Source organism: Geotrypetes seraphini, chromosome 6 (assembly GCF_902459505.1).
Source record: "Geotrypetes seraphini chromosome 6, aGeoSer1.1, whole genome shotgun sequence".
In the NCBI taxonomy this organism is placed as follows: domain Eukaryota; kingdom Metazoa; phylum Chordata; class Amphibia; order Gymnophiona; family Dermophiidae; genus Geotrypetes; species Geotrypetes seraphini.
Window position 1 is genome coordinate 174,475,794 of NC_047089.1, and position 14,620 is coordinate 174,490,413.

Below are 14,620 nucleotides of genomic sequence, written 5' to 3' on the forward strand. Positions count from 1 at the left end.
CCAGACTGCTTCTTAGAGCACCTGAATGATGAAATGCAAGTGGCTTGCTTTAATGCTGCTTTGTCTCATTCCTCTCTTAAGAAAGAGACAACGTGGATTTGGAAAGCAGAGTTCATAAAGCAGGTCAGCTGTTCCATTTCCCAAATGAAAGCACCATTCCATTGAGTCTTCTTGCCCAATACATCAGATTTTGTACCATGTCTCACTTACTGTTTCAAGGGCTTTTTGAAATCTATCAGCCTAAAAGAAGTTTGAGATCAGAAAATAGTATGAGATAATGTTCAGAGGGTAGGCTACCAATCTCCCATACTAAGATTGTTGCAGCCATGTTGTCAGTAGCGAGTGTAAAGCTTTGGATTGTACTGCTGGGAATCTTGCATTTCTGTACTGCTAGGATGAATTTTAAGAAAATATTAAAAACACGATTGTTCATGCTTTCTTGTGTTGAGATTATATTTTTAGAATGATCTGAAAATGTCTTCTGTCCTGCTGACTTCTTTTTAAAGTATGGTGATTTGTAATATTTGAAATATGTATTTTTTATTTAACATTTTATGCCTGTACGGTATATAAATTTTTAAATAGATAAATAAGACCAATGACAGGTCTGCAGTTTCTATACAGTCTAATGAACCATTAACAGATTGGTGTTAATTAGCACTCATTTGGATTTACATGCAAATCTGCCCTACAGCCTATTCTATTCTTTATTGATTTTCTAAGCAGATAAAAAGTGCAAACAGTATACATTCACAGAATTAAAAAAAAAAAAAACAACAACAGCACTTACATACTTGCAAATTACTAAAACAAACTACCCATCCCTCCCTCCCTGGATGTGTGTGCAAAGAAAACTTAATCTAATGAATTACTAATCATTAATTTGTTTAACAAAGGAGTCTAATGGACTCCAAATTTCTTTAAAGTCTTTACTTTTCCCAGATTGTTCCACTAACATTCTTTCGTAACGATAGTATAAGCAAAGTGTTTCCCACCAAAATGTAAAATTTAAACGGTCCCAATTTTTCCAATTTCTTGTGATGTAATTGAATGGGCCACCCTATTCATTATAAGAAGAAGTCTACTTTTATGTTTATCAATTGGACTATTAGAGTTAACAATGTCCCAAATAGAATTACATCATATGACAACGGAATATTCACTCCTAGAACAAAATTAATTTTTCCCCAAATTGACTTCAAGAAGTTAAGTATCAAGGTGGTCCAATGACCCAATTTCAAGATGACAGTGCCAGCAACTATTAGATTTTTGTACTATTCAATTTTTGCAAATGAACTGCATCTAAATTGCATGGGGTGCAACTCAAAATGTCAAAATGGGACGTGTCCACGGGAAGGTCATGGGTGGGTTGGGGGCGTTCTTGGAATTTAGGCATGACGTTATAGAATAGTGTCATTTCTGTGCCCAAAACCATTAATTTTGCGCTGGCATTTATACTACATTATAGCCATTTCTAAGTGCTCATGCCCAAAGTTAGGTGCGAGATTTGCACTGTTATTCAGCAAAGAGCGCTCTGCGCAGCATGTCCTTTTGCAGAATATTAGTTCAGTATGGATCTTCCCCGGGCATAACGTTGGGGGGTCATTTACTGAATCCCCCCCCTATGTGTGTAAACGTTGGGCTTCTATATAGTGGTATAATTATTAAAGGGGGCTACCGTTGTGTTATTTTACCAATAAGGGGCTACTGTTAAGTCAGGCTATTTGGGGCACAGGGTCTCATTGCATGAAATAGAATCCTGTGCTAAATAACCTGACTTAACCTGACTAACTTGACTTAACCTGACTTAACCTGACTAACCTCTCCTCCAGGCAGACCCTAGGGCAGGGGTGTCCAAACTGCGGTCCGAGGGCCACATGCAGCCCCGTGAAGTATTTTGTGCGGCTCCGGTCAAGGGTGATGCAGTGTTTTCCTCTGCTGCCCCCGGGTGTTTACCGTTTTTCCGGCTCCCTCCTCTATCTTGCTGCAGCGTTTGCACATTTGTGCGGCCCCAGAAACATTTTTTTCGGCCAATGCGGCCCAGGGAAGCCAAAAGGTTGGACACCCCTGCGAGGCCTAGTGGCTGAAGAAAACCACAGCATGATGGCTGAAATGGTGATTCTATCTGGCTAGATGTAGTAAGACACAGAAAACAGCAACAAACATGATGTAAGCTGTGGAAGCCTATTTAGCTTTATGGGGAGAATATCTTTAAACTCATCAGAGAATTTTCCATTCTATGGGAAAAGAGAGACCAACAGGTTTTCCTGCCAAAAATCAAATTTGTGACCAACGGATTTACCCACCAAAATTCATATTGGTGACCAACGAACTTTCCTGCCATATCTACCTCAAGCTCCAACCAATCAGGCTTGAGTACTCACTATATGTATATAAAGACAAACTGCAGACCTCACAGCATACCCTGAAGAAAGATATAGCATGATAACTGAAATGTTGGTTCTACCTGACCAGATGCGGTGGAGACCTGGAAAACTGCAACAAGACCCTAGTGGTAAACATCCCAGGGTACTAAAAGAACTCAAACATGAAATTGCTGACCTGTTGCTACAATCGTCTGTAGTACCTGAAGATTGGAGGGTGGCCAACATTATGCTGATTTTAAAAAAGGGTTCCATGGAAGATCTGGGAAATTAAAGACTAGTAAGCCTGACTTCAGTGCTGGGCAAAATAGTGAAAACAATTACAAAAAATAAAATTGTGGAACACGTAGACAAAACATAATTCAATGAGTCATAGTTAGCATGGGTTCAGCCGAAGGAAGTTTTGCCTCACCAATTTGCTTGACTTCTTTGAAGGTGTGACTAAACATGTGGATAAAAGTGAATCAGTTGATGTAGTGTATCTAGATTTTCAGAAAGCTTTTGACAAAGAGTTATGGGTTTTTAGGAAAAATTCTAGATGTCAACTCTATCTGCTTCAGGTAACATTTGATGGTACTGGATCCTACTTCTAAATCAAATTGTTGCACGTCCTGTTTCAGTTTTGAACTGGATTTGGTCGGTGATTTATGCATTGCAATTTCTATGGTACAAAGTTGGCATATAGTTACCTTTTTATGCCTCCCACAGTTGGACCTATCCGAAGATAATGACCCAGTTTCATAGTGTTTCTAAAAGACAAACCATTCCAAAATAATAAAAATAATTTATAAACATATTAGGAAGTAAAATAAACAGTCAGAACCCAGTCCAGTCCATGAAAAAAAAAATAGTTGCCTTACTTTATAATGGATGATACAGCACTGATTGAAATGCCCATTTGATGCGACACCTCATGGAAAAATACTCCGGCTTGCATGCTATGGACAATGGCATTCTATAGATCCTCTGAAATGTCTTTACGGGCATGTTTATCAAGAGGAAACTATTTTATTTTAATATTTTTACAAATTCATGATAAAAATACTTAAAACACCAAAATATCTTAATATCTTTCCAACAGACAAACATACAATACTTCAGAAATTAACAATGAAAGAACCTGGATTATGTATTGTGGAAGAGGAGTCAAAACCAATCACTAAGAATGTCTTTTTTTCTGTAGCACAACTTTGTTCTGACTTAACGGTTTCTATTAACAGTTCAAATATGACCATATAAAGACATAAAAACAACTCCAAACAACCCCAAATGGTGTTAATTATTTTCAGGGACAATATTTTCATCTATTTACTGTTTTGAAGGTTCCAATCAAAAGACAATAGTAACAAGCAAAATCTAATTCTCTAAAAACCAACAGTGTTCACAATTTTTTTGAGAAGTAGTGTAGAGTATTAATATGATTACACTTACAGGTGTGACACAGCTGTGTTTTGAATGGCCTGGAGATGTTTGAACTCTGAGGTGTTGACACCAGTGTAAACAATGTTTCAATAGTTAAGTTGTGAGGTAATGAGAGCGTGAATCAAAGTATGTGGGGTTGCATCATCAAGATAAAAGTGCTTCAGAGGGCATGGGATTGTCAAAAAACTAAAAAACAAAACAGGCTTTTGGAGTAGTTGATATATGAGGAACAAGACAGTTGAGAGTGAATAATGATCCCAAAGTATTTGAATGATTCTACTAAAGTGATAGGGGAGCTCAGGAGAAAAGGGGGTAAGAGAGGGATGATGTCTGTTGGCAAGCCACGAGACTACTGATTTTGAGGGTTTCATGACAAGCAAGATATCTCATAACCAGGAAGCAATGGCATTCAGGTAGTGTTGTAACTTAGTTCTCTCTGTTGAAGGTGTAACTAACTTGAACATGAACCAGGTGAAGACTGAATTTTTGGAGATTCCCTAGATTTTTGGGGAATATGTTGTCAAATTGTTTCTAGTATATCTGTGGAGAATTCAAAGATATGCACTGACATTGGAAATGGATTCAAATGTTTGCAGAAACCTGCACAAGATCTGTATCCCATGAGGCTCATAATATTAAAAAAAAGTCTAAAAAGTGGCCTAAATGGGTACTTGGATGATCAAAAAGCCTGATCGTCCAAGTACCCATAACCAAAGCTGGTTTTAGACGTATCTAAAACCAGCTTAGGCCTTTCCCCTGCCTTTAGAACGAAGAGGCGTTTTTAGAGGAGGGGAAAGGGCGGGAGGTGGGTTGACCTAGACCTAGGCATACAGCAGGTATAACCAAAGATTTTGACAGGTTGCCTAGTCGGCACTTATACGTTTTGACTTAGACCAAGTCAAAACAAGTAAAAGTGCTGAAAAAGGGCCCGCCGAGCTGATGTCGGCTGGCATGATCAGCTCAGCGACCCTGCAACCTACCCATCCCCCCACAGCAACCATCGCAGCAGGAGAGATGGCTCATCTTCCCTGCCACGATGCGATCACCCCTCTACCTGAACTGCCATGACCCGCGGCAGGAGAGATGCCCAATCTCTTCTACCGCGGTTCAGGACAAATATCAGGAAGTTCTGCTTCATGCAACGAGTGGTAGAAACCTGGAATGCTCTCCCAGAAGAGGTAATTGCGGAATCCACCCTTCTAGGGTTTAAGGGTAAGTTAGATGTACATCTCCTTATGAGTGGCTTAAGGTGACATAGGTAAGGGTAAGATAGATGTGCATCTCTTATGAGAAGCTTAGAGTGATATGGGGACTAATACTATGCCAGGGTACACCTGGCGGGGCCTCCGTTTGTGTGAATTGCTGGACTTGATAGACCTAGGGTCTGTTCCAGAGATGGCACTTCTTATGTTCTTATGATGTGATCCAGCTGCAGCCCTGAGACTCCTATTGCAGCCAATGGTGGGGTTCTGGAGAGGGAGAAGTGCAGATAGCAGAAGAGGCACCAGCGCCAGATGACTGCCTATAGCACAAGCCTCTTGAAGCAAGAGGCACATCCTGTAAGCAGTCAGCTGGTGCTGGCACCTCTCCTCGGGCATCTCGCGGCACATATGTGCCGTGGTACACAGTTTGTGATGCACTGCTCTAAACCATTAGTTTAGTGCAAACATTCTAATTAGATCCAGTTAACAAGGTATTCTTCTTGCATGATGTTCTATTTTGTTTTGTGTTTTGACTTTGGCTTGTAACACTTTCCAATGTGTTTATGAGACTGTGAACACCAAGGAGGGAGCTGCAGCTGGGTTATATAATTCAACCCATCTGTGTTCATCTAGCAAATGCATTCTGCAATAACAATCAACCTAATTTGTCAAGCTTTTAATGCCTCACAAATCCAGTACAGCCTTCACATTGGAAAATGTGTCAACTGATAGGGAAGGAAAGGGGGAAATGCAGCATACCGTGGAATATGCAGAGGTTTCCAAATCTGTCATGCTTCTTTGCCTGATCTATCAACCTTCATGCATATGACTCCTTCAAACACTGGCACAATCAAGGTACTGAATTTTTAAACAAGCATTGCCATTTAGGTGGTAATTCCATGAAGTAGCTCTAACATTTATGTGACAGTTACCTGCATAAATATTTAGAATAGTAGCATATACACATGTATGTGTGCACATATGTACTGGATATGCTTCTAATATCTCTGAAAGTGCATATGTTACAGTTGGGCATGGGCAGGGGTGCAAAGTTTCATGCTTAACTTAAAGAATGCGCTTGTATCTTTGGAACATAGGTGCATGCACTTAACCTCAGCTTGTGCCTAAACATACAAGTATTCTATAAGGAAAAGTAGTCATCTATTTCCTATAAAGAATATGCACCAATCAGGCCTTCTCTGGGAACCTTTATATAGGTGCACAGGCAGCACATACAGTTCAAAATCCTCTTACTGACTTGTAAGTTCATTCACTCTGCAGTTCTTCAGTATCTCACCACTCTTACCTCTCCCTACAATCCTTCCTGGGAACTCCATTTATCAAAAAAACTCCCCGAGTCAGTTTTGTAAGCCTGATAATAATAATAATAATTTATTTCTTATATACCGCTATACCGTGAAGTTCGAAGCGGTTTGCAATAAAGATACATTTGATAGTACATGGGATAGAAACGGTTTACAATAAAGATACGTTTAGTCAGTACATGGGATGCAAGTGGTTTACATTAAAGATTCATTTTGTCAGTACATGGGATACAAGTGGGTTACAGTAAAGATATATTTTGTCAGTACATGGGATGCAAGTGGGTTACAATACAAGTGGTTTACTATTAAGGTGCATTTTGTCAGTGTAAGGGATACAGGTGGGTTACCATAAAGATACATTTAGTCAGTACATGGGTTACAATAAAGATATGTTTTGTCAGTACATGGGGTACCGGTGGGTTACAATAAAGATACATTATGTCAGTACATGAGATTCAAGGTGGAAAGTATAATTAGTTTCGGGCCTTGGAATTAGGGGGCGAGGTGGAAGGGTCATGGCGAGGAAGAGTTGGGTATGGGAATTTAGAATTTGTTAAACAGTCGAGTTTTCAGGGATTTTCTAAAGTCTGCGTATGTAGTGGCCTCAAATATGGGCTTTCCAAGCCATGTGTTCAGCTTAGCTGCCTGAAATGATAACATTCTATCTAGAAACTTTTTGTATTGGTAAGATTTCAAGGAGGGGTAATTAAATAGGTTTGTTCTGCGAGTGCTCTTGTTGGACTCGTTGGGGGAGAACTGGGAGATTAGGTAAGCTGGAAGAATCCCAAAGACAGCTTTGTAGCAAAAACAAGCAAACTTGAAGAGGACTCTGGATTCTGCGGGTAACCAGTGGAGTTTCTGATAATAAGGGGAAATGTGTTCCCATTTTTTTAAACCGTGGATTAGTCGGATCGCGGTGTTCTGAATTAATCTCAGCTTGTTGAGGTTCTTTTTATAAGTATATGATGTTACAGTAGGTATATGATGTTACAGTAATCTAGGGTGCTTAAGATGGATGGGATGGCTCTGGGAGGATCCTTGATAAAGCACAATAGTGAAACATGTCGGATACAGTCTTCCCATATCGCAAAATTAAATGGTCCTAAGATAAGTATAAGACTGGGCTTTATTTATAGTAAATATTTATATATTTGAAAATTGAAAACATACAACTTGGCACTAAATAATGAGAAAAAGGTGAAGGTTAAAGAAGTGATAACATGCGAGATGAATGACCAATGACGATATGACACGTGAAGCTTACTGCTAAGAAAGTACTTGAGCAGCAAGTGGTGTCGCTGAGGTCATTGTAAATGATTGAAAAAAAGTTTGAAGAAATATTATAATACCCTATTTGGTATATTATTGAGACTTGGGAATAGTGAAGATTGTATATATTGCTGCTAAAAATCTCAGCGGTTTCCAAGATTACATACATAAAAACATAAAAGTACACATACATTAAAACATAACAATCCACCTACTATATCCATTGACACAGAAGGAGCCATTTACATTACTTTAAAGAATAATCATCTGCTTTAACATAGGGACTAAGAACAACTTCAGAGAAAATATCATACCATATTAAAAATATGCATCAACAAAAAACTTTGGCCCTCTTTTATTAAACTGCAGAAATGGTTTTTAATGCTGAATGCCTTGTGCTGCTCCCGATGTTCATAGGAGCTCTATGAGCGTTGGGAGCAGCGCAAGGCATTCAGCGCAGCTCCATGCACTATAAACCGCTATTGTGGTTTAATAACAAGGGGCTTTTGTCTTAAGCAATTTTTTAAAAGTAGAGTTTTCTGCACGTGATCTTATTTGACCGGATAACTTATTCCACAATGACATCTCAGTGATCGTAAACATTTTCATTCCTGTAGCTACATAGTTTATATTGGAATGTACTGTAGCATACTATGCCATACTTTGATTGTAATTTGACTATTTTTACTGCTGTAATTGTCTATTGCTTATGTTTGACTTATTCTTGCTGTACACCATCTTGAGCGAATTCCTTCAAAATGGCGGTACATAAATCCTAATAAATAAATATACTATCTCTCCCACCAGACCACAGATGAGAGGGTACAGCTGTCTGACATCAGGCCCAGCAGGTGGTATCAGTTCCGTGTGGCTGCCGTCAATGTGCATGGAACGAGAGGCTATACAGCACCCAGTAAGCACTTCCGTTCCTCCAAAGGTTAGTAGTTCTGTTTAAATTTTCTTGCCTCTGTTTCAAATCAGTCTTTGGTTTGGCTCCTTTATACCTGGCTTCCCACTTTAATTTGTATTGTGCCATTAGGCCCACGCATAGAATCCACGTTTACCCATCCAACAATAAAGGCCTGCCGATATAAAAGATTCCTGGACAGAACTCTAGCCTTCCAAGCAGATAAATTGAACGATTGGCTGGGTAACATTATTATGCACTCCTCATCCTATTTTAGTTTTGGAAAATTAGTAAAATCGAAACTGTTTAACCGATTTGTTACCTAATGATTTATAGTTCATTATCTCTCCTATTCTGCATACATGTATTCAATGATTTAACATTGTGCCTACTTTGCTGATTGTCCAGCTCTTCTTATTGTAAACCGTCTTGAATTACCATGGCTTCGGCAGTATATAAGAATAAAATTATTATTATTATTCTACAAATCCCATCGACAGCTAAGATCACCAACAAAGATGTTCTTGATCATATAAAAACTGGCCACATAAGCAGCAAGATTAGACCACCAACTCTCTACTTTGTTGATAATGACCCCAGACTACAAAACATTTAGAAAAGAAATGAAAACCATACTATTTTAAAAAAACCTGATACCCAACAATCAAATCCAACCTAACACCATCTCTACTCTCTAAAACAACCTAATGCCACAAGAACCACCTCATCTCTTCGAACCAACCTATCTATTCTATAATTCCTCCGGAAATGGCCAGATAGATCCTTTATGTAATCTGCCTTGAACCGCGAGGTAATGGCAGAATAGAAATCACTAATGTAATTTAATGTAATAAACCCAGAGTTGTCCATGAAAGGCAAGATTACCAGATAGAAAATGACCTATTTTGGACATGTGATGAAGGCAAATTCACTAGAAAAGGGGATTAAACTCAAGAATGGTCAGTGGTAAAAGGAAGCAGGGGAGACCAAAAACTGTTGGCCGGATACCATCAAGAATGACATGGGAATGAACATCAAGCAATTTGAAAGAAGCCATGGAAAACATGGAAGCATGGCGAGGACTGGCCAATAGAGTATCCAAGAGTCGGACATGACTGAATGGATAGTAGTAGTAGTATCCTTGTCTCGATGCTCCATGTCCATATTCTCTCCTCTCTCTTCCATTCCTCCTACACCCTCACCTCTGCACTGTGCCCTCTAAGCTGAGTGGGAGTCCTCCACCAACAATCTTGCTAGTGTGTATGTATGTATAGGGGTGCTGTTTTTCTATCACATTTTCAATAGTGAGGGTCAGATAAGCTCTTCAGGACTCCAGAGAACCAATTTGACCCTTACGATTGAAAGCACAATATTGAAGCACCCCCCCCCCCCTTCACACCATCAGCAATGTAGTTATGGAAGTTCCGCTCAGCTTAGAGGGAACAGTGTAACCCCTATCACCCTGCCCTTACTGGTCTGGCATTTCTTTCTCCCTCCCTCTGTTGGTCCCATATCTCCTTCATTCATTCTCTATCTGTTTTCTTTGCTCCCCTCTCCCTAGTCCAGCATCTGCTCCCTCTCTCCTCCCTCTCCTTTAGTCCAGGTCTCTGTCTCCCTCTCCTTTGCATCTCCTCCCCTCCCCCAGGTCTACTATCTCTTTCCCCTCTTCCCCTTGTGCTTTGCTCCAGATCTGCACCTGGGTTTCTAGCCTCTGCCTCCCTGCTGATCCTCCAAATGCTAGGCACATCACCAGCAGAAGCCACGGTAAAAGTGGTCTCTCTCCGGCTGGTGGAGCCTTTCCGCTGCGTGTTCTTCCCACAGGAAGTTGCATCATTGAGGTGGGACGTGCAGAGAGAAGTTCCCGCCGGCCAGAGAATGGCCGCTTTTACTGTGGCCTCTTCTAGCAACATGACACAGCATTTGAAGGACCAGCGGTGGTAGGAGGGGGGCTAGACTAGGGTGCAGGGGAAAGGAGAGGGAGTGAGGGTGAAACTTTAGGTGTCCCCTACTATTGGGCAGCCCTGGGCATTTTGCTGGGTTTGCTCAGTGGTAGCCATGCTCCTAATCTATTGTTTAATAATAAAATGTGTATGAGAAAAATGATGATAGGGTCGTATTAAAAAAATTCCCTATAGGAAATATCTTCTTTGAAGAATGCCAATAATTATTAGATATTGATTATAAATACCCCAAACCATTGAGCAATGACTTTTTAAAGCACAAAGCAAATATGGTATAGAAAAGTACTGTGTTCCATTTTTTTCCTACATTTTAAGCAGCAGATCTCTATTTATTTAGGTATTCTCATTAATTTAACTGCTGTTCTTTCTTGTGTTTTGAACAGAACTCTTAAAATTCAATGACAAAATCTTGGAAAGAGTACAAAAAGTTTTTGAGTTCTAAGGACAAGAGCAAACGGCAAAGAAATGTAGCCAAAATTATTCTGTTTTGAGGAAGGTTGTGTGATATCTCAGAACCTGATACCTAACTGACTCAGGCAGCGAGCTTGATTGATCAAAGTCTGCTCCTGTTATCTGTCCATGGGAAAGGCCTTTGATCAATCAAGACCAAAGTGTGCAAAGTAATTTGTGATATCTTAGCTGACTTGAACTAATCAAATGCAGAGTATGATATTATTTATACTATGCCTGGCAACCTAGTAGTTTACAAGGCTGTAGGCAAATATTTCATGGATCACTTAAAGAACTTCCAAAAATAGGGCTGGATTCACTAAGGCCACGGATCCGATCCAATTCATGAGCGATCTGATCCATGGCTGGTGGGCTGATTCACGAAGCGTCCTCATGCAAATGAGGGCAATTGGAATCACGCCCCCAACCGACTGCACGGATCACGCTGCAGCGATCCCGACACATACGCAGACCATATTCTTTGCCTGTACATGGTCTGCGCATGCACTGGTCCTCCGTGCTCAGAAGAGCTGGAAACTTTTTATTTTATTTTACTTTACTTTTTTTTACTTCATGAGCCTATGGTTTTAATCTGCTTTAAATCCGCAGGTTAAAACCACGGGCTTGCATTGTGGGGAAGGGCAGGAGAGTCGGAGTAGAGAGCAGAGCGATGAGTCAGGCAGAGAGCAGAGCAGTGAGTTGGGCAGAGAGCAGGGCAGCAAGAGCGGAGAATTGGGGCAGAGAGCATAGCGGTAAGAGCGGAGAATCAGGGCAGAGAGCAGGGCAGTCGGAAAGGACCTGAGCAACTGGTCCTCAGCAGTCGCTTATTTTTTGATTGGCTAGCCCAGTCGGTATCCCTCATTTTTTTTTTTGTGAATCGCTGCCCGCCTATATTTGCATGCCATTCCCCCTCATTTGCATGCACGGATCAGATCGGATGCGGATCGGATCAGGAGTAAGGTTAGTGAATCGGGTAAGGGTCGCATGACTATGTTATTTTAATGTGGCACTGGAAGGCACTTTATCACGAAAAGCACTTTAACATGGATTTAATTCAATGCGGTTCAATGACACACGATAACAAAACGCTGGACAGGACTTTAACAACAAGATAAGAACAGTCTCAAACACGTTTTGAATGTTATGATTCATATGAAGTACTATGCAAGTAACTTTAACAACAGCAGGTTTTGATTAATGTTTAAGTCATTGTGCATAACACTTATGGAAGGAAGGGATGGTTCCTAAACTATCGTGGTCTGAACTGCATTAGCAATGACCTGGTGGTGGCACTGAGCACTTTGCTATTATTAATTTATATATATATTTAGAAATTAGTTATTTGGTTATGAATTTAAATTTAAATGTAACAAAATTTAATTTAATGAAAGTGGCATTAATAGTATATGGAACTAGAAATGAATGCAATACTCAACGTGAGGTCACATCATGTAGTAATACAGAGGCATTATAATATTTTTAATCTTATTTATCATCCCTTTTATAATAATTCCTAGCATCTTGCTTGCTTTTTTGGTTGCCACTGCACACTGGGTGAAAGGTTTCGGCATATTGACTACGATGACAACTAGATCTTTTTCTTGGGCGCTAACTACTAAGGTCGACTATAGCATCCTGTAACTGTGATTCGGGTTATTCTTCCCAATGTGCATCACTTTGCATTTGTCCACATTAAATTTCATCTGCCATTTGGACACCCAGTCTTCCAATTTCCTGATGCCTGCCTGCAGTTTCTCACAGTCCACAAGTGTTTTGGCAGCTTTGAACTGTTTAATGTCATTTGCAAATTTAATCACCTCATTCGTCGTTCCAATTTCCAGATCATTTATAAATATGTTAAATAGCACCGGTCCAAATAGAGATCCCAGTGATTTGAATAGTGCATACAAAATATATGCAGTGCTTTGCATAGATATGTGGCGGGTGATTTCTAAACAGGTGGGCCAATGCTGAGAACTCCCAAACTATAAGGAATTGCGCCCAACCCTTACTGCAGGAGGAGCTCCCCAATGCTCAGTGAAAAATGGTATGCAAATGGTATGCAGGGCTGTGAGACTGAAAGTTATGGGGAGGAATGTACCTGCTGCATGTGCACAAGAGTTTATTAATAAGTGTGGCTTTTGTGCGATATCTGGGCAAACCCAGAAGTGAAGCACGCATTGGCACAGTTCCTCTGTGCTTTTAAATATGAAATTTTCAAAATTTGTTTTGCCTGAAAAGCTTATATTTAAATGTGGAAAACAGGTGTCAATGAACGCTTTTACTTTTGGGTTTGCTCTAACTAGCACACATTCATCTCTCACAACCAGCGCTTAGGGATTTGCACGGGCTTCCTTATGTTTCCAAATTAAATAAAAACTGGCACACTTTAGAAAAAAAAAATCATGAGACATCCTTTCTTCAAATACCCAAACGCCAGCTCCAAGCTGAGGTTACGTTTCCAGCAGTAAGGGTGTCTTTGTTGTGCTCATTGTTCTCTGAACATTGGGAGGGAATAGTAAATTACCTCATTAACATCCATTTGACTACATTTAAATACTACTTGAACTAATTTTGGGCACGCACATTGTTTCCTCTGAATATTCTGTGCAGATTAACTCTGGCACTAGTCCAGCAGTAATCACATCCAACGCTGGTGTTAGGTTTTGAGCAATGATCCAAGAGTGTCTAAAAATTCTGTGCTTGTATTATAAAGGCAACATAAGGGCCCACATCTATATATATAAAATCGGAGGTATGTATGTGTGTATGTATGTGTGTGTGTATGTGCTGCGATCACGCAAAACGGCTTGACCGATTTGAACAAAACTTGGTATGCAGATCCCTCACTACCTGGGATGATATGTTCTGCGGGTCTCGTGGCCCACCTGCACACGTGGGCGGAGCTACAAACATAAAATCAGATTTCACCCATTCATGTCAATGGAAAAAATGTAAAAAGCTGCCATTCTCACAGTAATTCAAAAACGGCTTGACCGATTTGAACGAAACTTGGTATGCAGATCCCTCACTACCTGGGGTGATATGTTCTGGGGGTCTCGCAGCCCACCTGCACACGTGGGCGGAGCTACAAACAGAAAATCAGATTTCACCCATTCATGTCAATGGAAAAAATGTAAAAAGCTGCCATTCTCACTGTAATTCAAAAACGGCTTGACCGATTTGAACGAAACTTGGTATGCAGATCCCTCACTACCTGGGGTGATATGTTCTGGGGGTCTCGCGGCCCACCTGCACATGTGGGCGGAGCTACAAACAGAAAATCTGATTTCACCCATTCATGTCAATGGAAAAAATGTAAAAAGCTGCCATTCTCACAGTAATTCAAAAACGGCTTGACCGATTTGAGCGGCCCACCTGCGCACGTGGGCGGAGCTACAAACAGAAAATCTGATTTCACTCATTCATGTCAATGGAAAATATGTAAAAAGCTGCCATTCTCACATTAATTCAAAAATGGCTTCACCGATTTGAACGCAACTTGGTATGCACATCCCTCATTACCTGGGGTGATATGTTCTGGGGGTCTTGCGGCCCACAACTCTATGTTGCTTGCTCAAGGCTGGGTTCACCCAAGAATTTATATGTTCTTGCTCCAGAGATGAAACTAAAAATGTTGTTTATAATCACGTTTTGCGTTGGTTGTATTGTATTCATTTTGTCAAATATTTCACATTAT

General features: G+C 40.3%; 1 protein-coding gene across 1 annotated transcript in view; it reads left to right on the plus strand.

Annotated features, from left to right (window-relative positions):
* Window positions 1-14,620, plus strand: part of ANOS1 (anosmin 1) — a 336,486-nt gene that overhangs the window by 238,171 nt on the left and 83,695 nt on the right. Inside the window, exon 6 of the mRNA XM_033950370.1 lies at window positions 8,410-8,539. Within this exon, the coding sequence (XP_033806261.1) occupies window positions 8,410-8,539 (130 nt within the window). The remainder of the gene's footprint in view (window positions 1-8,409; window positions 8,540-14,620) is intronic.